The sequence below is a fragment of the Salvia splendens genome, chromosome 4 (genome assembly GCF_004379255.2).
Source record: "Salvia splendens isolate huo1 chromosome 4, SspV2, whole genome shotgun sequence".
In the NCBI taxonomy this organism is placed as follows: Eukaryota; Viridiplantae; Streptophyta; class Magnoliopsida; order Lamiales; family Lamiaceae; genus Salvia; species Salvia splendens.
Window position 1 is genome coordinate 21850806 of NC_056035.1, and position 26573 is coordinate 21877378.

Here is a 26573-nt window from a genome sequence, read left to right on the forward strand (position 1 = left end):
AAAATAGAATTTTTCAAAATTAGTAAAGAGAATAATTAAACTCTGTAGAGCAGTGAAGCCGAGTTAGGATTTAGAAAAAAAATCCTATAAGCCGAGACTAAGAGATAGATGCTATCCTATAGGATGCATGCATTCTTTTTTCTCAGGAAAATATTTTAAGTACTAATTAGCGTGCTACGCTATTTATTTTCAAAGGAGAAATTATTCAAGGGCAAGTGAGGTCAGACGAGAGTTGTTAATTGGAGATAAGCGTACCAGATGGGCTTTCTTTTAAATATCCAACACTATAGTGTGGATATAAAGCAAATACTCTTGAAGTTATGAAATATCATCTTTTCTCAAAATGGAGATGTGATTATTTTAAAGTTGTTGTCATGCCATAAAATGTTTGTTTTCAAGGCCTGCCTGATAGGGCTATATGCCGAGAGTTGGCGATGCCAAAATTAAGTAACGAATTTGGTTCCCAATAGGACCGCAAATCCTGTTCGGAATAATGTGCATAAGAGCCGTGAGCCATCCTAGAGAGGTTGGCCGGCGAGGGTGTCCGTTGAAGGTGGCCACCTTCACGGCACGAGTTTCTCAGACATGGTAGGAAATTTGAAGAACTTAGACTGCAGTCGGACTTTTAAGATCACAAAAGAATTTAGTATGCTCGGGCATTTTAAGAAAACCCCTGTGTGATACTGTTGATGGATGACAACTATATAATGTATGTTTTGTTTTCGGCACGTGTCCACTGAGTACTCCTGTACTCAGCCATGCATATATTTATAAATGTGCAGGTTGAACGTCAAAGGGAAGGAGAGTTGATCGGAGTCGATGCTATAAATAAATCAAGTGGATTGCTCGACGATTCGTGTCTTCATACACGAAGTCGTTTAGTCAGGACCTATTCCGCTGTATTTTTGTTCACTGAGAATATCAAAGTTTACCATCGAACTCTGATTTAGTTGATATGATGAATTATTCTATTCTGAGAACTTGTAATCAAGTATTTGGCTTCTAATTCGCGGTATCAATTGATTGGCCTTTCAGCAAGTTTTCCTCGAACTCTACCCCCTTTCTATCCTCGTTTCTTTAATCGCCCTATTAGTCGCGAAATACCCATTCTTGCTATCCTCAGCAAAAATAGGGTCGTGACAATCATACTGAACATCATTAACAAACCTAAGATCTTCAAAGCAAGTAGCTCCTTTAATGACATTCAAAAGACATCTCAAGTAATACATATCACCATAACCAGGGGCAACATAAAACAACATCCCAATCGAATAACGTTGCTTTCTAGGTTTCCAATGATTTTTCTTCCACACAAACTTGCTCGAAAATTCCCCATATGTCAAATTTCTTCCTTCAGAATATATCTTATTTGTCTCCATCCAACCTAAGAACTTACTCTCATGAATGGTCCTCCGACTCATAACATTATCTAATGAATCAGCTTCATCAAAAATGATGTGTTGTTCATTAGGAAGATGAAAACTCAACCGTTCAACTGAAGGATCCTTGTACTGAATTTCAAACCCAAAAATTCTCCAAGCAGCTTCGCAGGATGATACATATCTACAATCATAATACAAACTTACTTCATCAAGATTTCGTTCAACACCATCAACACCAGATTGGCAAAAAGATGTTGTAACCCTATCATAACCCTTATGTACATATTTGAACAAATACTTGATTGACCGGGACTGATTGCACCACTCAACATTAATATGACCACCATACTTCATAACGAGAAAACGATTATGAGGAACAACATATCTGTTATCCAAAGGTACACCATCCTTCACCACAAACCGACCATTATCTCTACTCCTATAAATTGGATAACCATCATCATCAACCGCTATATTAGAAACAAATTTCTTGGGATAATACTTAGTACAACGTCCATCACGCATGCAAGGGGACGATTTTCTCACAACACCACATGGCCCATGCATCATTAATTCTTTGACACACTCATGATAATAGGGATCAATCAATGGATCTGGAATTTCAGCAGATATAATTTCATCAATGCGTCGAGGATGAGGTTGTTTATCCTCATTACTTAAAAACAGCAAAATATGTACATGTGGCAATCCATGCTTTTGAAACTCAATGGTGTAAATAACTACATCACAATTTATAAAAAAAATATGGTTCAATAACAAAACAAAAACATTAAAATCATGTTTAAAAATAAAATAAAAATATAATAGAAAATAAACCTGCTTTAACGGCTCCAAATTTTTTTTACTCTTTACATTCCTTATGAAACCATCCAATATCACTTTAAACATCCTACTGACGATATCAGGGCGATCATCAGATTTTAAACCCCTGGATCCAACAAACCTACTAATCTCAGGCATTTAGGATTGCGCGTAAATGTTATAAAGAGGTTAGGATAGCCAATCCATCTACAAATAGCCATCGCATCTTGGTAATTCTGAATCATATATCGGGCACCACCAACAAAACTGGAAGGCAAGATTATTCGTTTTCCATGCCTGGAACTATCAGTTTCACCATGTAGAACGGCCTCCTCCAACCCGCTATAAATTTCAGCTTGCAATTTCTTCTGTTGTGTTCGTACATACGCCAAACGACCAAACTCAATCATAGTGTACGCATCAACAATAAATTGTTGAAACAATCGCCTCGCATACAAAATAATAGAACACTCGGAAACTCTGTCATGAATGCGGTACGAATAAAACTTTTTAGGGCTAACTCTCTTTCTGTTGCTCAATGAGGAAGCGGCAGAATCGGAAAAACCTATAAATTTAGTATAACCATCCTCCCCATAAGGGAACAACAACAGATATTGCAATGAAAGATAAGAAGGATGAAGTTCACTAATGCATTGCAGTTTACCTGACTGTTTTTCGACAATAATGTCTCTATCACCTAACGCATGATCAAAATTCCCTACCACAAGCATGGCCACCTCAGATACAGAAGGCAGGTTATAAGTCCTTCCATCCCGACCTCTTTTACCAAGCAACCTCAATTTAACTTTACCAACACATTATACTCATCCAACATAAATTGTAGGTCACATCAATCTCAGAGTGAATATTATTAACAACATTCCTCTCCCCACAAAAATAACAAATACATTATATAAATTATAAAAAAATCAACTGAATATTAAGAGTAAAATCACACACACACAGACACACACACATATATAAATACCTCACAGACCCCATCCTACAATTGATCTCATTATTAGTGTCATAAATATACAACTGAGCAAACTTGGGACATGCACCATCCGGCGGTAGCAAACTACCAATTAAGTGGTAATTTTGACCATGTAACCAGAACACAGGTGGAGAATGACCGGTGTTCATACTATTATCAATTTTACCTCCCAAAGAAGTAAAACAAAACATAGAATTATATGAACGAATATTTTTCAAGAAGTGAACACTTTTGGCATCGTTAGAGAACATCAGACGCAATAAAACTTTAGGAGGTGTTATCATGAAAGGAATCTCAATATTCTCATTAATACAACAAAGAGAATGTCTTGGAACCTTAGGTTTATTAGGTTTGCCAAGACGTTCTTCATACCAAAACATCACACCACAGTGCGAACATGAGAACAAAGTATCACCAATATCCCAATAATCTACATATAGAAAAATTAATTAATTTAATTAATTGGCAATAAAAATAATGTTTTATTAAAAAACTAAACTAATTAATAAAATGGAACATTCTTACATGATAAAAAATTGATACAACACAATGTAAATAATGATAGAAATATACCTCCAGATTAAAACAAAGATGACGATACAACAATGCTCCCTTCTGTAATAGATGTACCAAGTTCATCACCAATAACATCACTTATAATAATAGGATTCTCAACAAATGTCATCTTATCTTAATCAATAAAATACTTAAATAAGGAAAAAAACCTAAATAATTTAAATTTCATTCTACATGATATAGATAAGTACATGATATTATGAATGAAATAAATCAATTCTTTCACTTTTTAATTAATATATAAACTATTAAATAAAAACAACAACAAAATATAATATAATTTTTTTTCATATTTATTTAAAACTACAAAACATAATTATTTTTAATTATTATAAAATATAATTATAATGATTATTACAAATAAATGGACCAACACATGGAAACTTATACCAAAGAATATATAAGCCCTATCCGATTTACTCAAGCCCAAACCCAAGCTAATTCTACAAAGTTTAATAAAAAAACACAATTATTATGTTTATTATATACAATGAAATGAACCAACACATGGAAACTTATACCCAAGAATATATAAGCCTAAACCGATTTATTCAAGCACAAACCCAAGCCTATTCTACAAAAATTAATATATAATCTTAAATTTTGTAGAGTACATCTTAATTAATAAAATACTTAAATAAGGAAAAAAATGTAAATAGTTTTAATTTCATAGACAATGATATACCTAATTACATCATATTATGAATAAAAAATAAATTATTTTTAATTAATACACAAACTATTAAATAAATAAATTCAACAAAAAATAATAAATCATAAAATTTTCAAATTTATGTATAAATATTAAAGCCAATTATTATACAACAATTATAAAGCTCTAATTACACCATTAAATCGCCCAACACATTAGATTTTTAAAATTGGCACATGCTTCTAAAAAATGGAGGCCCAAAAATCACGAGCCCAATATCAACATTATCATTAGTGAGGAACTAATTAGCTTAATTAGACTATATCACAATTAATTAACACACTTAGGAAATAAAAACCATATTTTATACACCATATATAAGACATTCTCTCCTCTCTCTCTCCTCCCTCCTTGTCGGCGCCTACTCGAGAACCCTAAAAACCAACGCCCGATTCGCCGAAAATCCGTCGCCTACCACCAAATCACCGCCGGAGACGACACTACTACACCTTACCAAGTCCATATCAACTCCTTACCGTTGTTAATCCAAAGATTTAGACCTAATCAACTACCAAAACAATCTCAAACCCTAGTTTTCCAACATTCAATCGCCGACGAATGGTCTCCTCGCCGACGGCTTACCGACGCCTCCATAACCGATTTAACTTAGACGACGGAGGGTGGTGTAAAATTCGATTCACAGCAGCAAAAAACCATTGATATACTACTCAATTACATCAAAATTCGGTTTCGATTGAAGGTATAACTGTGCTAAATTTCAATTAATATTCAAATATGTCGAACATTAGACCTATTCTGACCTTTTCATTGGCTTTTTTTTTTTCAGAAACGTCGAAGTGGTGGAACACTTTCTACGATTTAACAAATAGATCGAAAATATTGGACAAAAAGACCACAAAAATTCGAAAAACCCAAATTAGCATGCCTGATAAGATAAGTTTCTTCACACTAAGTTCGTTTCATAAATATTTTCAGCAATTACATGTTCGAATGTTGTTGAGAGACTCTATTAGGCATAGATCTAAAATTGTGACCAAATATACACATTTTATATCACTATCAGATTTCAGATTGATGCAAAATACTTGGACAAAAGAGGATTTAAAAAAATTTATGAATCTGTGTAAGTGTAGATGTCTATTATAAATTATAAGGATGTTATGAAAATTTACATGAATCAAATGCTTTTTCTACATGAATTTCACTGCTGAACAAAGATAGAATTCACCACTTTGTAACCTTCTAAAAATCATTTTCAAATTGCTCAAAAGAAGAAGTAGAAAATCAGATTCTGTGAATTTATGAATTATATTGTAATATACATTCTATACATGCTGTGAAAGGAGATTATACTATACTGCAACCTTTTTTCCAAAAAAAGTACTTACAATTGTTTAATGATAGGAGAAAGCTTGAAAGACAATGATATATGCAAGAAGAAGAAGGATATAGAGAATCTGCAGTCAATTCATCAAGGCAATCAGAGGTATAATACTCACCTGGGGCTTAGGGTTTAGGGTTTAGGCAATCAAAGGTATAATAAACCTAAGGCTTCAGTTGATAAACCTTCATAGGAGCAACCCTTTATAGTTGTGGAACTCTTCAACTTTTTCATTGCATACTCGCAAAAATGTAAAACACATAATACTACAATAGATGAGGCATTTATTTAAAAAATTTTGTTCTTAAAAAGGTGTTTACTTATAAAGCAACATAGATTCCAACATGACCTTTCAATTGCCAAAGTATTAGGGTTTGTGATTCATTTTGGGCTTAAAAACTACTGGATGCAGAACTCGAAACCCTGGGATAAATAGACAATGATCTATTTCTAAGAATGATAGAAAAATTTAGATATGCCTACTCTGATATGTATATGACAGTTAGTTTCAGATCTAAAATGTAGTAAATTAGAGCAAGATCTGATTTAAAAATATGTATCTCTGCAGAAAAGGAAATAAATAGCTTTATCTAATAGTTGAATCTGATATTGTATGCATATATGAAACAACAGAATATCTATTAGTATCTATTCTAATACATGTAGAAGATGACTGTCACTAAGACTTACACTTTTGATTTAAGGAACAAAAGAGTGTTTACTTGCCTTCCAAAGACATTTGCTATGATTTGTAAATGAAATCTACACACGCTTTTGTAAATGAAATCTACACACGCTGCAAGTAAAGTGAAAGAATTGGATCATGATTAAGAAATAAGAATACATGATATTAGATTTGCAATTTGATTTTCAAACTATGGAATTCTAAGTTGATATTTAATTTTTATGCATTACATAAATCCTCTCTGCATTATTAAGTTGAAATGAATACTTATTTATAACTATAAGAACAGATAGCAAATAAGAATTAAAAATCCAGTAGAAAGCATATTATTCACATATGATCTAATCAGAACAGATAGTAAATAAGATCAGAAAGCATATAAGAACAGCCATCAAATAAGAATAGATAGCACATATGATATTATTCTTATTTCTATTGAACATTTTAAAATCATTATTCACATCTGATCTACTTAAAGGAAGAAAAATCCAGTAAAAGAGATTACAAAGAAGAAAGCAGAAGAGTCTAGCTAAAAAATAGAATCACTAAACATTATAATATAATTTTAATCATGAAATCAATTGTCTATACATATAACAGGAAAAGAGTTAGTCAATAAACCTCTATTTAATATAATAATGCAGTTGGAAAGATTAAAAAGAAAGAATACAATAGAGTCTAGCAAAAAAAACCAAATTAGTAAACCCTTTACTACTTTTACTAACTGGAATGATTATGTTCTTTTATCTTACTTAAGATTCAAATAAGTCCAGCGATGACTATGCTATATGATAGAAAACCAAAAGAAAGATAAACTAATAACTGATAAAACTTCAACCATATAAATACTTCAACAAAAACAACCATCAACCATCATTAGAAATAAAATTCAACTTAGAAATGTTTACTAATACCAAAATAGATAATGACCCCAACCAAAATCCAGACCTGCTACCTGATGTAACATAATCCAACTATTAAACCTCTAAAAACCTAAGATGACATTTAAGAAATGTTCAAAACACTTAAGCAAGAAATAAAAAACAGATAAACTTTTTAGATTTCTCAAATCTAATCAGCACCAGACAAATCTTGAGTGTAGCTGACAGAAGCCTCATCTTCATCTTCAATCACATCCACTTTCTTCATCTTCTTCTTCTTTATCTTCTCAAAACAAACATCATCACAGCTATCAAACTCATCTTCCAAGCATTGCTTCACACTTCCTTCAGCAATCCATTCAATCCCATTTTGTTTAGTAACAATTGATAAATCAGGTGTTACAAAACCTTTGCCAAAGACCTGAAAAAATCCATAAATGAGAAACTCAGTTGCCCTAAGACATATGTAACAGAGGTCAGCTTATTTTTCTTAAAAAAATACCTCCACAATTCAGATCCAAAGAGTAAATCAACCAACTTGACATCAGTATTGAGAACTTGTGATGCAATGTTATGAGGAACAAATTTCTCAACCACTTCTGGAATATTACAGATTTTGTTAACCATATATGGATATCTACGATAATATTCCTTTCTATTCCTACTTAGAATCTTAAACAACACTTCTTGACCCACAAGCAGCTCCTCGATCTTCTTAGGAACATACTCCATAGCACAATTCTAAAACAACAATAAGACACATTAAAATAGAAAATATAACTACTACTGAAGCTAAACTTTGATTTAAATAGGCAGATTACCTCCATATTACTCCCTATCAAGTCATTCACCTTTTTTCCAATAAGTTGAACAACTTCTCTATCCCACAGCAAAAGGGATGCATTACTTGAGTCATCAACAATGTTCACAACAAACCTGAACCTAGATAAGAGGAAAAAGGTATTGAATTTAAAAACTTCTTGCAAAATACTCCCTCCGTCTCACGTTACTTGAGTCGTATTCCTTTTTGGGTTGTCCTAAATTACTTGAGTCATTTCCTTTTTAGGTAAAAATTAGGAAATTTTAATAAACAATTAGCTCGAATTAATCTATCCCTTATTGTAATTAACAAATTAATCTCTCTGACACCCACTCACCCACCACTCACCCGTAACATTCATTTTACACATTCTTCTTTCTCACTCTTCAATCATCCTCTCCAGTTTCTCTCTCTATTCGAATATTGAATCCCTAAATTTTGCTTCATCTATGCAAAAAATCTCTACATTCCAGAGGTGAACTCCTATTTTTCTCCTCCATCTTCACGACTCTCTACATCTGAGAGGTGAAACCCTAAATTTTTATTGGGTTCTCTCTTTAGTCTCTCTCTTCCGCCTACTCTGCCCTCTTGGTTCTCTCGGATCTACCATGCCCGGCTAGAGGATTTGTCAAGGTGGATGGATTAATTCTTGTCTCCCACGCACGCCGATTATAAAAATTTACATCTAGACGTTTGGTGATATTTTTGGTGAGATTCTAAAAATTTGGTGAGATTCTAAAAATTTGCATCTAGACCTTTGGTGAGATCTTAAAAATCCAGCATAGATTGACATAATTGTTGGGATGGATACGAGTGTTAGATTTTGTTTGGTTATGTTCTTGTGTTGTTTGTGCTTGGATTGAATTATGTTATAAGCTTGGGTAGAATTGTATTGTGAGCTTGGATGTGATTGTTAACAAAATGCATTCTTTACAAAAAAATATTCTTATCAGCAAATGCATTCCTTACAAAAAGAGCATCAGGCATCTTTACAAAAACCAATATGCATTCATCACAACTCTGCATCTTTGCAAAATACCATATGCATGTTGACAAAAAAACCATTATGTCTCCTTTCTAAAACAGCTCCATAAAGCTCCTCTACCTCATTAAACTTCCATACCCAAAGCTCTGGCAATCATTTCAAGTCCATCAATGCATCCCTGGTCTTTCAAATATGAAATGCATTCAATGGCAAGCTCCTTTGTGATTTCTAAGTTATGAGGGAGTTATGCTACTCTTCTTAAAGCTTCCTTTCCCATATGGGAAAGTTTGTAGCTGTTATGTCCTCTAGCCTTCATGATCTCAACCATGCAACCTTGTACTGACAGGAACACATTGTCTAATGTTACAACAGATAGGTCCTCAAATGATTTCTCAATCGCCTTAACTGTAAAAATCATGGATTAAATATGCCCGGTCAATGGATTTTGACCAAATAATAAATGTGACGAGACATTTAATTTTGTGAAATTAAATGACATAGCGTCGATCTACATTTTACGTAGGTAAATGTAGTATATTCACTTTCTCAAATCCGATTTCCGGTGAGTGAGAAATAGTGGATTAAAGTTGGGCATAATTAGCTTTTAATTAAAGCTTGGAGATGGAGCTTAGGGAATAATTAACTAGTGTTAATTATCCCACATTGGAGGATTAACACATCTTTAATGTGCATAAATTAAGTGACTTTATGTTACTTAATAATTATAGTGGACCAAGATGGGTGAAAGAGCCCACACGCGCGCGCCGCCGCCGCCGCCTGCCCGCCCGAGCCCGAGCCCGTGCCCGTGCACGTGCTCGCGGTCGCGGTCGCGGGCCGCGGGCCTCGGGCCCGAGCCCGAGCCCGAGCCCAATCTCGATCTCGATCTTGATCTTGATCTTTATCTTGGACTTGGACTTGGACTTGGATCTTGGCAATTGGTCTTTGGGTGGTCTTTGGGCTTGGTGCTTGGCCCAAACTATTCTTTTTAGACCACAGCCGAGTCAGCAATCCAAGTGGCTTGACACGTCGTCAAGCGAGGCACAGTCACGGTTGCCACGTGACAAATCCACACGCTCCACACACGGGTGGCACATTCCAGCCACACGCCTGTAACCGACGTCGGTTACGTTTTTGCCATGATGAGCCTTCAATGGCTGGTTGACCCTGCATGGTGGTTGGCCTATAAATAGGCTAGCTATACCACTGCATTAACACACACATCTACAAGCATCTGCATAAGCTCTCTCCCTCTCTCTGCATTGTCCTTCTGTCGAAGCTCTGCCCTCTCCTCCATCCAGTTCGCCGGAGCTCTACTGATTGCGGTGCTGCATCAATAGAGACGTAGCCGTTTTACCTTTGGGGACGACACGCCAAACCGAAGAGCACTACCGGGGCGTATCTCGTCTTGCGGGAAGAGGCCTCCTCGACTCGGCTTTCATACTGGTTTAGTTGTTTCGATTTCTATTGTAATTTCTTTAGTTCAGCTTCTCCTTTTCTTTCTTTTGGGTTGTATTACGCCCGGTTTTGTTATCTTGTAATCCCAGAAACCAACAATCGCAAGACGAGATAACTTGCCTTTGAAGGAATTTGAACTTCTAAACTGAACTAAAACTTCCGAAACATTAACACCTTTTGCTGGAGATGTAGACGGAATCCAACACTGATGCTGCCAACGCCACCGCTGCCATTCCCTCCACCATGGCGACCACTGGACCGGTCAACACTTCATCGGCTCCCTCGATGATGCCAACTCCCGGCTTCCCAGCTGCCTCATCCACCGTCCCTTGGGTTTGGGACAACCCTTTCGGGGCGTCCACTGGTTCCACCTTTGGTGGTTCGGTTGGTTCCACTTTTAGTGGTTCCTTCGGATCCTTTAATGGATCGAGTGTTGGTGCCTTCGGGCTCAATACTAGTGTTGGATCTTTCGGGATCAACACGAATGCTGGGGCCTTCGGGTCTCATGCGGGTGCTAGTCCCTTCGGGGCTGGTACGACCACGGCGGGCTCTATGCCCAACATGAATGGTGGGGGCTCTATGCCCAACCAAGTTGTTGGCTCCTTCGGGGGCAACAGAATTGGTTCCTTCCAAGGACCAACTGCGGCACCTTTGGCACCAAGAATGATGCCACCTGCCGAGAAGCCACCAAAGTTTGGAGGATCTGACTTCAAGCGGTGGTATCAAAAGATGTTGTTCTACTTGACAACATTGGGCGTCGCCAACTTCCTCACGGAGAACGAGCCGCCCGCGCCAAGCGACCAAGAGACTAGGCTCGAAGTCATGGCGGACTATGAAGCTTGGAGAAAAGGGGATTATCTATGTAAAAACTTTATTTTAAGTGCATTAGATGATAGCCTCTATAATGTATACTCCAATGTAACCACATCTAAACAAATGTGGGAAAGCCTAGAGAAGAAATATAGCATAGACAATGCTGCAGGGACTGAACAGGTTGTAGCATCCAAGTTTATGGACTACAAGATGGTCGACTCTCGACCCATCATGGAGCAAGTCCAAGAGCTCCAAATGATCATCCACTCCTTAGTGGCTGAAGGGATGACCTTGCCCGATAAGTTCCTAAGGTGCACGATCATTGACAAGCTCCCTCCAAGTTGGAAGGACTTCAAGAGTTATCTCAAGCACAAGCGAAAGCAGATGACCCTTGAAGACTTGATCGTGAAGTTGCGCATTGAGGCCGACGTGCGCAAAAGTGATCAAAAGGCTAAGGGCTTCACCCCAAATGAAGCCAAAGCCAATCTGTTGGAGCGGGGCGGTCCCTCTAACAAACGCCCTCGCCCAAACCGTCCAAATGACAAAGGGAAGGGAAAGCAGCCTTCAAGGAAGTTTGAAGGCGACTGCTACAAATGTGGCAAACCGGGCCACTTTGCCAAAGACTGCCGCAGCAAGAAGAAGAAGCCGGCAGCCCACGTCGTTGAGAAGGAGTTCAAGGACTGGGATGAGAACGACCTCATTGCAGTGGTCACTGAAGAGGTTAACCTTGTTGATAACAAGGGAGGCTGGTACATCGACACCGGCGCTACTGCTCATGTTTGCTCCGACAGGAGCAAGTTTGCCTCCTACACTGCTGTTGAAGGGAGGAAGATCAACATGGGGAATCAAGCATCGTCCGAAGTCCTCGGCGTTGGCAACGTGATTCTCATGATGACGTCTGGCCTAACTATCACTTTGAAGGATGTGCTGCATGTCCCGGACATCCGCAAGAACCTAGTGTCAGGATCAATACTAGTTAATAAAGGGTTTAAACTTGTATTTGAGTCCGATAGGTTTGTCTTGTATAAGTTTGGAAAATCCATCGGAAAAGGTTATGTAACCGATGGGCTTTTCAAGCTTAGTGTAGCAACTCGAAGTGTTGCAAAGCCATTGACTAATAATAATAAAGCATCTACTTCCTCTTACTTGACTGAGTGTTCAAATTTGTGGCATTGTAGATTGGGACATGTAAATTCAAAAACCATTAAAAGATTAGTAAATTTAGATTTACTAAAGGCTAATGAATTGGATATCCAAGATAAATGTGAAATTTGTCTTGAAGCAAAAATGACTAAGTTGCCGTTTCACTCGGTTGAACGAAGCACAAAACCCCTTGAATTAATTCACACGGATGTATGTGATTTAAAGATGGTGCAAACTAGAGGTGGTAAAAAGGACTTTATCACTTTCATAGATGATTGCACAAGATATTGCTACATTTATCTTTTAAAAAGCAAAGATGAAGCAATAGAGGCGTTCAAAAATTATAAGAACGAAGTTGAGAATCAACTTGGTTGTAAAATCAAAATGATTCGAAGCGATAGAGGAGGCGAATATGTAGCCCCGTTTGAGGAGTTATGCAACGCAAGTGGTATAATTCATCAAACAACTGCTCCATATTCACCACAATCTAATGGTGTTGCAGAACGCAAGAATCGAACTCTAAAAGAGATGATGAATGCACTGCTACTCAGTTCAGGATTACCACATAACATGTGGGGGGAAGCTGTTTTGACAGCAAACTATATCTTGAATAAAATCCCTCTCAAAGGAAAAGATGTTACTCCTTATGAGTTGTGGAAGGGAAGGAAGCCATCTTACAAATACCTCAAAGTGTGGGGGTGTTTGGCAAAGGTGATGGTTCCTCCGCCCAAAGAAGTTACAATCGGACCTTAGACGGTTGATTGCATCTTCATTGGATATGCACTTAACAGTAGTGCATATCGATTTGTTGTTCACAAGTCTGAAATATCGACTATCACAGTAGGAACAACAATTGAGTCGAGGAATGCTGTATTTCTCGAAAATACCTTTCCTTGCAAAGATAAGGAAAAAGTATCAACCAATTCTGAGACAAGAATTGAAGAAGCCACTAGTTCTAAACAAGTGGAAGAAGAAGCCACTAGTTCTAAATCAACAGATGCGGAACCTGAATCGCGCAAGCGTGCAAGGCCCGATCCAAAAGATACAATACTAAGACGTGGTAATAGAGTCAGAACACCAAAAACTTTTGGTACTGACTACATTGCTTTCATGTTGGATGAAGAACCAACATCGATAAAAGTAGCCTTTGCTGGCCCAGACGGGCTGCATTGGAGAGAAGCTGTTCAAAGCGAAATTGATTCAATTTTGCTAAACCACACATGGGTGTTGGTTGATTTGCCCGAAGGTGCTAAACCTTTAGGATGCAAATGGGTTCTTAAAAGAAAGTTTAAGGCCGATGGAACAGTTGATAAGTATAAAGCCCGATTAGTAGTAAAGGGTTTTAAACAAAAAGAAGGACATGACTTCTTCGATACCTATTCACCTGTAACAAGGATTACATCTATCCGGGTGCTTCTCGCTATTGCTGCATTGCACAATCTCGAGATTCATCAAATGGATGTAAAGACCGCGTTTCTGAATGGTGAACTAGAAGACGAAATCTACATGGAACAACCCGAAGGGTTTGTAGTACCTGGACAAGAGAAAAAGGTATGCAAGCTCGTGAAATCCCTATATGGATTGAAACAAGCGCCATTGCAATGGCACTTGAAGTTTGATAATGTGATGTTATCAAATGGGTTTAAAATCAACGAGTGCGACAAATGTGTCTACATCAAGAGCACTAATAACGGTCATGTTATAGTGTGTCTCTACGTTGATGATATGTTAATCTTGGGTAGCAACACTCAAGTAATTAACGATACAAAGGCCATGTTAAAAAGAAACTTTGACATGAAAGACATAGGTCTAACCGATGTAATTCTTGGAATGAAGATTCTAAGAACGAATGATGGAATCATCTTAACACAATCACATTATGTTGAGAAGATATTGAATAAATTCAAAGCCTATGATGGCGCGCCGGTTAAGACTCCAATTGAACTCGACGTTCACTTGAGCAAAAACAAAGGCGAGCCCGTTGCACAAGAAGAGTATGCACGGGTCATCGGGTGCATTATATACTAGACTAATTGCACTCGACTTGACATTGCTTGTGCCGTGAACAAGTTAAGTCGTTACACGAGCAATCCAAGCAAAGAGCATTGGAGAGCTCTTGTGAGGGTTTTGAGATATTTAAAACACACTCAAAATCTTGGGCTACACTTCTCGAGATACCCCCCGGTACTTGAAGGGTACTGTGATGCCAATTGGATATCCGATAATAGAGACTCACTTTCGACAAGTGGATACGTCTTTACTATTGGGGGTGGTGCTGTATCGTGGAAATCCACAAAACAGACATGTATAGCCCGATCAACAATGGAATCGGAGTTCATTGCCTTGGATAAGGCTGGTGAGGAAGCCGAGTGGCTTAAGAACTTCCTTGAAGACATTCCATGTTGGTCTAAGCCAGTGCCACCAGTGCTGATTCATTGCGATAGCCAAGCGGCTATTGGAAGGGCAAACAATGGTTTCTATAACGGTAAGTCTCGACATATACGTCGACGACATAACACCGTGAGACATTTGATCACAACAGGGGTGATTACAATTGACTATGTGAAGTCAATAGATAATCTAGCGGATCCGCTAACCAAAGGGTTAAACCGTGATCAAATGAATAAGTTGCTAGAGGGAATGGGTTTGAAATCCACAAACTAAAGAATTGTCATAGTGGTAACCCAACCATGATGACTGGAGATCCCAAGAACTTGGTTCAAAGGGACAACTAAGCTATGAGAGTTCATGAGAAACACTCAACTATATCTATTCCCTAGAGAGCAATAGAGTGTTGGAGAGCTTGCCTAGTGGTAAAGGCTAAGTCTATGACTTTTAATGGTTCTTAAGGATCTCAAAGAGATGGAATTCTCAAAGAGACCAAGTATGGCAAGGTACTTGACTAAGAATCACCTATGTAAGTGCGAAGTGTGGTCGCTTCATAAAAAAATGCACTTATGAATCCAAAGTGGTGTCCAAGACCGCAATGGACACAAAACGTGAGAACGGATGAGGTTGAGGTGTTTAAGCGTTAACACCATTGTCTCGGTGCACGCCGTGGGGGATTAGTTCAAAGCATCGCGCTACTAAGCCGCCTGTGTATCCGATGGTGTCGACTATGGAGGGTTCAAAGTCAACAACTACCTATCCTTATGCTTATATACCTCGCGAGGGTTGAGCTTGTGTCTGCATGCATATGCATTCGGCTATTTCCACTCATGTGGGGGATTGTAAAAATCATGGATTAAATATGCCCGGTCAATGGATTTTGACCAAATAATAAATGTGACGAGACATTTAATTTTGTGAAATTAAATGACATAGCGTCGATCTACATTTTACGTAGGTAAATGTAGTATATTCACTTTCTCAAATCCGATTTCCGGTGAGTGAGAAATAGTGGATTAAAGTTGGGCATAATTAGCTTTTAATTAAAGCTTGGAGATGGAGCTTAGGGAATAATTAACTAGTGTTAATTATCCCACATTGGAGGATTAACACATCTTTAATGTGTATAAATTAAGTGACTTTATGTTGCTTAATAATTATAGTGGACCAAGATGGGTGAAAGAGCCCACACGCGCGCACACGCGCGCGCCGCCGCCGCCGCCCGCCCGCCCGAGCCCGAGCCCGTGCCCGAGCCCGAGCCCGAGCCCGAGCCCGAGCCCGAGCCCGATCTCGATCTCGATCTTGGACTTGGACTTGGATCTTGGCAATTGGTCTTTGGGTGGTCTTTGGGCTTGGTGCTTGGCCCAAACTATTCTTTTTGGACCACCGCCGAGTCAGCAATCCAAGTGGCTTGACACGTCGTCAAGCGAGGCACAGTCACGGTTACCACGTGACAAATCCACACGCTCCACACACGGGTGGCACATTCCAGCCACACGCCTGTAACCGACGTCGGTTACGTTTTTGCCATGATGAGCCTTCAATGGCTGGTTGACCCTGCATGGTGGTTGGCCTATAAATAGGCTTGCCATACCACTGCATTAACACACACATCTACAAGCATCTGTATAAGCTCTCTCCCTCTCTCTGCATTGTCCTTCTGTCGAAGCTCTGCCCTCTCCTCCATCCAGTTCGCCGGAGCTCTACTGATTGCGGTGCTGCATCAATAGAGACGTAGCCGTTTTACCTTTGGGGACGACACGCCAAACCGAAGAGCACTACCGGGGCGTATCTCGTCTTGCGGGAAGAGGCCTCCTCGACTCGGCTTTCATACTGGTTTAGTTGTTTCGTTTTCTATTGTAATTTCTTTAGTTCAGCTTCTCCTTTTCTTTCTTTTGGGTTGTATTACGCCCGGTTTTGTTATCTTGTAATCCCAGAAACCAACATTAACCAAATCATCAAGTGTCTTTCATGCAGTCTGCAATTGTAGTGATTGTATTGCTCTAAACCACCCTAAATCATTCACATTAGTGTCGGGTGAGTTTGGAGGTTGCTGCACAAGTTTCATAGTGAAACCATTTTGATTTGCAGCAGCCCTAAAATCAGGATCATCGTCCAGAATGTGTGACTTTGCATTGTCTTGTTGGATATATATGCACTTACTTGCACCTTCTGGCCATTTTTCAATTATTGCTGGTATGATCTCAATGCATGAATCACATTAGTCTATTCATTAAGATATTGATCAAATGCATGTACGTAGTGCGAAAATTAAAGGCATAAAAGTAATGCACATAGTATTACCTTATTGATCAAGAATTCCTTCGTCACAACCTTTGTTATGCTTTCGATAGGCTTAGTCTCTATAGTTCCTGCACTTCTATTTTTGCTTTTTCTCTTGGCTGGAACTTGTTTTGTGAAAGGAAAAATTCCAATCTTTCCGTCAAACAAAACCTCTCCATTTTCTGAAATTAGTGGTCTAGTAACAGCAGGCATGAACATAATTTTTTAAATGAACTTTTTGTTTTGACATGTCCTATGTGGCTCAACCTCTCCCGGTGCCAAGTAATATCGTTGAGATCCTTTCGTAATATAGAACCACTTTTCATCTATGTGGACAGTGTTGTGCATGTTCCTAAACTTGATTGTGTTTAAAACCCTGTCTAGTTCTAAAGCTTCTAGGGAGAACCTTAATCTTAGCAGCTTGTTAGGGGCGGTTAAATCAGGGCGTATAGCTAAAGTGTGAGATCTGATCAGCCCTACTTTCACCCATCTCCAAATTGTTGATTTACTGCATCCTAGTCCAATAGCTATACTTCTAATATTGCATCTTTTAGAAAAGTTCAGACCTTGAAATAAAGTAAGATCAAAGTGAATGACTTTTGAGTATTGTCTAGACTTCTTACCATTTACTAACTGGATTGCTTTTCCACTTTCTTGTTGCTTCTTTGCAGCATTCCAATATCTTGTGCATGTCTGCCTTGATATCGAGAACTTAAGTTGAGCTTCTTTGAGTGTACCTCGTGGTGGTTTTCCTTTGATGCAACGTTCGAGGATGAATTGAACCACTTGGTTTCGTTGTTCCGAGGAGTATTCACGAGGCCTCATCCTCTCTTTTGTTTCTGTTTTGATCTTTCCAGTTTGACAGGATGCGTGAATATCAGATTATGTATTTATAGGCAGTAAATGCTTAAATTAGGCGCCAAGTCTGTAATTGTTTTGCTCTTTTAGTTCTGCCGCCATTTACAGAATTTGGGAGGTGGATTTGTAATCTATTTTTGGTTCTACCGCTAAGTAATGAAACTTTATTAGACTTGATTCGACTTTTGGTTCAAATAATTATGGATATATAAATTGAGTTGTAATCGCAGATTTCAAAAACGGCGCATAAAAATTAAATCGATATTATAATTGAAACAACTAATCTACTTAATTACACAACCCACTTAAAACACTAATCAATCTCCGTGTCTAAAAGAAATGCCTCAAATAACTTGGTGACGGAGGGAGTATAAGAAAAGAAACCAAAGACACACCAAGAAAAATAATGCCGAAATCCGAAATAATGCCGCCGTTTGTCATATTCATCAAGCAACCGCGTTTTTCATCTTAATTTAACTCTAATAAACTCAACACCAGTAACGCACCGCCGCGTGTCACTTTCAATCCAACCGCTCCCCTTTTACTAATTCTACTATTCACATTTACGCGTAGCGTACATCTAAAAAAAACCTATATGTATACCGCCAAACAAAATAAAATTCCAATATAAGAAATTCAGAATCCAATTCGAATTCGATACACCTTTTTCCCCCTTTTCTCTCAGAAACACTTTTGCGCCTTCCATGGGTGAAACCAAACAGCCGCACTTAAACGGGGCCTACTACGGCCCCTCCATTCCACCGCCGTCCAAACCTTCGAAGAGCTACCACCGCCCCGGCCGCGGCGGAGGCGGATGCTGCTGTAACCCCTTCACCTGCTGCTGCGGCTGCCTCATGAACTGCCTCTGCACCTGCATCTGCCAGATCGTCTTCTCCATCCTCATCATCGTCGGAGTCATCGCCCTCATTCTGTGGCTCGTTTTCCGCCCCAACGCCGTCAAATTCCACGTCACCGAGGCCTCGCTCACCGAATTCAACATCAACAACAACACGCTCCACTACAATCTCGCGCTGAATCTCACGATCCGCAACCCGAACAAGCGCATCGGCATCTACTACGACCGGATCGAGGCGAGGGCTTTCTACCATGGCCAGCGATTCTCCACCGTCGAGCTCCAGAACTTCTATCAGGGGAAGAAAAACACCACCGATTTGAGCGCTGAGTTCAAAGGATCACAACTGGTGCTGCTCGGAGTGAACGAGATGTCGAAATACAACGACGATCGGAGCGCCGGCAGGTACGACATCGACATCAAGCTGTATCTGCGCATCAGGATGAAGTTTGCGTTCGTGAAATCCACCAGAGTGAAGCCGAATATCGATTGCGATCTCAAAATTCCGTTGAGTTCGAACAGCACGGCTTCGGAGGCTTACGAGCCGACGAGGTGCGATTTCGATTGGCGTTAAGCTTCTTATTACCTCTTCAATTGATTATCGGCGCGTTCATCGTTTCTGCTGCTTCGATTTTTTTTTATATTCTATGATTATCAGTGCTACTATTATTCTTTTGTTTTTTATGCACATTATATTTAGACGTATTTGTTCTTATCTTTCCATTTCTGCTATGTGAATAAATAATGAGTTTTATATTATGTTAAGTGTTTATTGTTTTATTAATTTGATGCGTTGATTGCAATGGATTGGGATTAGATAGTAATTTAGTAGGAAAAACCTTAGTCAATAGTAGCTGGTGTTAATTAAGTGAGCAAGCAACGGCCACAGATTGTTAAATTTTCCCGTTAGAAGGTTCCTAAGAGCATCCACATACGTGCTCTTGCCAACAAGCACGGATATGGGTCCGGCCTACTTTTTCTGCCTGCTCTTAAGCAAGAGCACAACACCCACATCCGTGCTCTTCTGCAAGGACGAGCACAAGGGTTCCACCATTCCATTATTCAATTTAAATAAAAACATTTCCACAAAATTAAAATACATTAAAAATACCTGGAATAATATTACAAATTACAAAAAAATTTAAAATTACATAAATAAATTCCTAAAAAATAAAAATTGCATAATTAAAATACTAAAAAAAAATTACATACTTAAAATCCTAAAAAATTAAAATTACATAATTAAACTCCTAAAAAATAAAAATTACGTAATTTAAGCGTAAAAATGCCCCCGGGGAAGACTAGTCATCATCCGGCAATACCCCCAACGTTCTTTGGAGACCCCGTATCATCGCCACATGCGATCAAAGTTGCTCGGGGGTCATATTTGACCTATGGCCAAATTGAGTTGGACCAAAACCCCCACAACGAGTTGGTGGGGGGTTGAGGTGGCACATAGGGAGCGGGAGAGGGAGCCGGTTCGAGAGCGGGGGCGGATGGAGTCGAGGCGCGACGGCGGTTGGCCGCCACCTTCTTCCTTCCTTGCGGTCGGCGTTGGGAACCGCTCGGGCCGGCGTCGGGGCTACCCAAGTTAGCTCCGGCAAGTTGGCTAGCCACGTCTTCGGAGCCGGCGTCGGATAGGGATACCGACCTTGACCGTTTGGAGGAGCCGCTAGAGGAGGATGTTACGCCTCCCCTATACTTCGGATGCGACCGCGTCTCCTGCCAAATATTGATGTACTTGAACGGCTTGTAGTTCATGGATTGGTAGGTCGACAAGGCGGAACTGATGATGTCGACCTCGCTCCGGCCGCTCCCCGCCGACCGCTCTTCCTGGAGGTAATACCCCTGGAACTTTTGGATTTTTTCGTTGGCTCTGTTTATGGCGTTGCGCACCATACTCTCGTTGCGCTCGATTGTTCCAGCCGGCCGGTTTTCATTGTACCGGCGACAGATGCTCCACCAATAATGATCGCCAGATTGGTTCGTGCCAACCTCCGGATCTTCGTAGATTGACAAGAACGCTTTGAACAATTGCTTCATCTCCGCCGGAGTGTACGGTGTGCGGACACCGCGAGTAGGAGGAGTTGGAGTTTGGGAGGGGTCGCTCAACCTCATTCTAGGCTCGGGTGTGCATCCGTATTGCTCTTCGGGGCATCTTGGTCATCGATCGGGTAAGGCCGGTAGCCACCAGGAACTTCCGAACCTTGGGTTTGAGGAGGGCTGAATATTCCGTTTCCGGACTAGGAAACGGTTGTGAACCGAACCAATCAGGGTTCCAACCGTGGGAGCCGAGAGGGGTGAATCGCCCTGGCTGGACATTGTTTGGTTGTAAGAGTAAGAGTGAAAGAAAGATTGAGAATGGAGAATGAAAATGAGAGAATTTAGATGAGAATTGTGTAGTGTGGTGTGGAAGTGGGTGTATTAATAGATGAAAATGTGTATTTTTGGGAAAAAAATTTGAAAAATAAATTAAAAGTGGGTAGAAAATGGATATAATTTATTGGGAAGTGGGAAAATATTTTTTTTATTTTTAATCAGATTTTTTTAATTAAAATCCGATTTAAAAAAATTTTAAATTACCAAAGGCTATGCCATTGGCCAATAGGAAGCTGTCACGTCGCCTGCTCGTTGACACGGACATGCTCGATGCATCGAGCAGCGCCGTGCCAGCGGCAAGAGCGCAGCGGCGGACAGCTTATCCGCGCTGCTGGCACGGACGGACGGACGGACGAGCTTATGCTCGCCGATGTAGATGCTCTAAATCCTTCAAAATTTAAAATTTTGATTTCACTGACAAATTCAATTATGATGGAGAGAGAATAATACGTTTTATTCTTTGCTCAAAACATGTTGTACTGCGGACATTAGTAACTCATCCGAGAAAACAAAATCCTTATTAGTTATCCACTTAATAATCAGATCAGATTTTTCAAAATAATATTTCAATTAGCTTTCCATAATTTTACATTAAAAATAGAATAAATTATCAGAAAAGATATGAAATTTAGTCAACTTTTCTGAAGTTTGGTCAATTACAATTTACGATGTTAAAAATAGTTAATTATATCATAACTTAAACATATTTTCAATTATCTTAATAGACTTAGAACATCTCCAAGTAAAAAGAGGTAATTGGAGAGGTAAAGTTATATAACTACTATACTTATCTTTTTTCATGAACAATTATTTTCCAAAAGAAAATATATTTAAGAGGGTATTATACATTTTTCCATTTAGTTGAGGTATCTTTACCTCTCCATAAAATCTTATAAATACCATATTTACCTTCTTTCATGTAAAACTATTCTCCAAGGGGAAAGATATTTGAGAATATATTACACTTTATGTTCTTTAATGCATTTTGTACTATTATTTTATTTTTTAAAATAATTTACCTTTCTATATATTTTATTCCTTTGGAATGAGATACATTTTGAAAGAGTATATTTCACTTTTTAAAGAGGTAAATAAATGATATACTTATTTTATTTACCTTTCCTTAGTGGAGATGCTCTTAATTTAAATTTAGAATAAAATTATGTATGATTTTAAAGTCAAAATTTATATTTTTCCTGCAAATATATAAATCACTAACAAAAGTCATTTGCTTAGTATGAAATGAAATATATAAGCATATGACAGAGGCTCGGTACAAGTATTTCCGGTTTAGAGAGGATGCGAGCGGTAGACCCGGTCACTTGCCGATACAGAAATGCACCGCTGCAATCAGACAGTTGGCCTATGGAGGCGTGGTCGACATATTCGGCGAGTATCTTCACATATGCGAAATGACTGTCCGCAAGTGTCTGATGAATTTATGTCGGGGCATCATCCACATATTCAAGGTTACGTATCTTCGAAAGCCTACCCCTGACGACTGCCAAGTTCTGATGACTACGCACGGGAGGGTGCACGATTTTCCCCGAATGTTGGGCAGCATAGATTGTATGCATTGGGAATGGAAGAACTGCCCCGCCGCTGGGAAAGGAGGTACACGACCGGCTTCAAAGGCAAGAATCCCACGATGATCCTTGAAGCCATAACTGACTACCGACTGTGGATTTGGCATGCGACAACCAATACGATATGGGCTACTATTTGGGCCCGACCATTTTTAACGAGCAGTGCCTTAGCGTGGGCCCGACCATCAGTTTTGTCACCAACGACAACCAATACGATATGGGCTACTATTTGGCTGGTGGGATATACCCTAGGTGGCCCATATTTGTGAAGATGATCAGATGCCCAACAGATCCAAAGAAAAATTTACTTTGCGCAACGACAAGAGGCAGTGCGCAAAGATGTGGAGCAGACAATTGGTGTGCTCCAGTAGCAATGGGCTGCAGTGAAGGGTCCAACACGCCTGTGGTATGCGGACTGCATTGCTAATGTCATGTACGCATGTATTATTATGCACAACATGATAGTAAAAAATGAAGGTCCAAAACTCACTGATTGTGACGCTGAAGATGTTGCCGGCCCAAGCCACGGTATGGCCACCGCCTCCGTACGAATGGGGATACCCAGGGGGGGACGCCGAAAGGGTCCAAGCAGTTGCTGATATGCGCCAGCAAGAAGCCCATATTCGACTCCAGCATGACATAATTGAAGAGTTATGGGCACGTAGGATTGCACGTTGATATCGTTTCTAATTTGTTTGAATGGTTGTTTAATTTTTTTATTGCATTAGACTTTTTTTTCAATTTGTACTAGGTTAACTTTTTTATTTTACGAAATTATGTTTGCGCTTTCTCTGTATTTGTGTTCAATTTTAATTCCGTATTTGTGAATTTATTTGCTTGGCTAGGGAGTTAGCTAGCCTATTGTTGGGCTGTTGTTTGGTTAGCCTATGACTAGGCTGTGGGGAGTCCATGATGATGTGGCAGGAGGACTTTTTTGGCTAGCCTATGGATGCTCTAAAAAATGTAAAGAATAGTGGGTTGAAAAGGTTAGTGGAATATGAGGTCCACTTTTTTATATTGGTTTTGTAATAGAGTGTTAGTGAAGTGAGTTAGTGGAATGTGAGACCTACTTACCATTTAAGTGAAATGTGACTCTTATTGTGAAACGGACCGGAATGACAAAATGTGACTCTTATTATGGGACGGTGGGAGTAAATAGTACTTCCTCCATCCCATCATAGACGCGTCACTTTCCTTTTCAAAGTATTCTATCATTCGTGAATTATTTCCTTTTTTAAAAAAATAATATATTTTCATGTTATATCTATAAAATTATCAATAGCATATTATGATATTTAGCATCTTATATGTCTTAAATCATCAAGATAATCAAACGTTTCATGTTTAAATAACATCATATAGCATCAAGTAACATTACTAACCATATTAACGTGTTCGATAATAAACAGATGCACGTAAGACCGACAACCATTTAGCCCAATAATGGACGCATATAGCCTGGATAGGGTGAAAGTCACAATCCCACACCATATAGCCAATAGTGGGTACATATATCTGTACATGGCGAAAGTCACCACATCGTATCATATAGCCCAATAACAAGTGCATATAGCCTGAATAGGGAAGAAACTATCATGTCATACCATATGGCCTAAGGCCATCCGCAACGCTGTCTCTTATCCGTCTCTTAACCGTCTCATCTCTTAACTATTCATGGGCCCTAATGTACTTTTCACTCCATCTCTTAACTAAGAGACGACACCTGCAACCCTCCATCTCATATCCGTCTCTTAACCATCTCATCCTTTAACTATTCATTCAATTTCATTTTTTATTTTTATTTCCAACAAATTCAATTAATAAAAACACACTTCATTAAATAAAATAAAATTACAACTTAAAATCCTAAAAAAATATACATAATTAAATTTGTGGCAAAATAAATAAAAAAAAGACATAATTTCAAATACAATTTTATAGAAATTATAAAAACTAATCCGCTGGCGAATCATCCCCCGAAGGCGGTGGCGGTGCACCGAATGGAGGCGGAATACCAAGTTGTCCCGCCAGATACACAATGCCGGCATGATGGGCTTGATATTGGGCGGGCGTCATCCGGGAAGTGTCCACCATCGTGGCGGTGAAGTACATGGACATTAGGGAGGAGGGCGGCCCTTGGGAACCCGTCTGGCTTGATTCGTCTCGGCCCCTCCTCCCTCTAGCCTCCTTCGCTGCCTTGGTCCCTTGCGGCCGACGGCGCACACGGGAGGACCCCCTGCATCGTCTGTCGTGCCCTCAACCTCCTGCGAGGCAACCTCTTGTGCGGCGCTGCCTGAACCGCCCCCATTAGACGAGTATTGGCCACCCGCCGTGTGCTTCATGCGTTTCGAGGTCGAGCCCGTGCTGGACTGGACATCGCCGGCCAATCTTTCGACGTCTTTGACGGCCTCCCAAACATCGACATGTTTGAATTCTTTGTCGTTGTCATCGAAATAGACTCGAAAAGCCGATCTCAGAATCTCGGCTCCAGTGGCTCCGCTTTGGTAATGAGCCGCTTCATTCTTGTAGAGGCCGCAGAATTTTTTGACCTCTCTGTCGACTCGGTCAAAATGACTTCGGAGCTTCTTCAATGTGTGGCGGCGGGACCCCTTCGGCTTAATCTCGTTGTAGGCCTCGGTGACCTTTTTCCAAAAGCACTTCCGGGATTGTTGATTCCCGACGATGGGATCGTATGAGACGCTGATCCAGGCGTTGTACAGAGCCATCGTGTCCTTGCGGCTGTACGAATGACGGCCTACATCCTCCTCCTCCTCCTCCTCGGCCGCCTCCTCCTCTTCCTCCACGGCGTCGAATGCCCTGGAGCTTCCATCGCCTAGTCCTCATTCCGGATTGGGTTCATCCGGATAATCCTCTCTAATTTAAGATAATCCCTGCGAATACCTTGGGGCGGAGGGACGAGCGTATGCATCCACATCAAAATGGGGTGGTTGGTACCCCGCCGGGGTTGACGAGCCTTGGGTGCCCGGCGTCGACAAACCGGAACCGGAACCACCTAAGACATTGTACATGCCCCCATGTCGCCAAATGCGTTGATGTCAAACCCACCGGAGCCGCCAGAGTTTCCGTCGTCGGACATTTTGTGATGAAAATTGGAGAGGTTAGATGAAAATTGGAGAGGAAATGGAGATGATTTGGGAAGAATAGATGTGTGTTTGTATGTATAATGAGGATGAAATAAGAGTATTTATAGAGTAAAAAAAGAAAAAAATGGTCGAAAACGGTAACATTACCGTTTGAATTTTTAATTTTTAATTTTTTTTTATTAAATTTGAATTAAAAAAATGATTTATTGCGTCAGCGTGACGAAGCCCACTCGCGGGCCGGCGAGTGGGCGTCACGCCTAGCGCCAGCGCGCGCCAGCCGTTTCGGTGGGACGGGCGTCTCGGCGAGACCGGGATGAGACAGGACGCTGCAACGCGTCTCGCTGCCGTCTCGTCTCGGAGGGACGAGATGCGAGACACCCGCGCGACGCGTTGCGGGTGCTCTAATATCATGCACACATAGCTTGTATAGGGCGAAGACCACCACGTCACATCATATAGTCTAGTAGCGGGCGCATATAGCCTGTATGGGGTGAAAGCCATCACATCAT

The 26573-nt window shown here is 39.9% G+C and overlaps 2 protein-coding genes across 2 annotated transcripts; one reads left to right on the forward strand and one right to left on the reverse strand.

The window, feature by feature from the left end:
• Positions 1 to 1052: 1052 nt before the first annotated feature.
• On the reverse strand, positions 1053 to 2935 carry LOC121800828. The gene is made up of 2 exons (XM_042200328.1): positions 2347 to 2935; positions 1053 to 2122 (listed from the first exon to the last, which is right to left on the reverse strand). Exons 1-2 carry the CDS (start codon positions 2933 to 2935, stop codon positions 1053 to 1055), a joined length of 1659 nt encoding a protein of 552 aa, XP_042056262.1.
• A 15911-nt stretch (positions 2936 to 18846) lies between these two features.
• LOC121800445 (NDR1/HIN1-like protein 3) lies at positions 18847 to 19569 on the forward strand. Its single transcript, XM_042200021.1, has one exon. It carries the CDS (start codon positions 18847 to 18849, stop codon positions 19567 to 19569), a length of 723 nt encoding a protein of 240 aa, XP_042055955.1.
• The last annotated feature ends 7004 nt before the right edge of the window (positions 19570 to 26573 follow it).

Excerpts from the sequence above, each read along its gene's own strand:
- LOC121800828 (XM_042200328.1), bottom strand. The coding sequence starts at position 2,935 with ATGCTTGTGGTAGGGAATTTTGATCATGCGTTAGGTGATAGAGACATT. Across the intron at positions 2,123-2,346 it reads TAAATGCCTGAGATTAGTAG|TTATTTACACCATTGAGTTT; the intron begins GTTTGTTGGATC and ends ATTGTGATGTAG.
- LOC121800445 (XM_042200021.1), top strand. The coding sequence starts at position 18,847 with ATGGGTGAAACCAAACAGCCGCACTTAAACGGGGCCTACTACGGCCCC.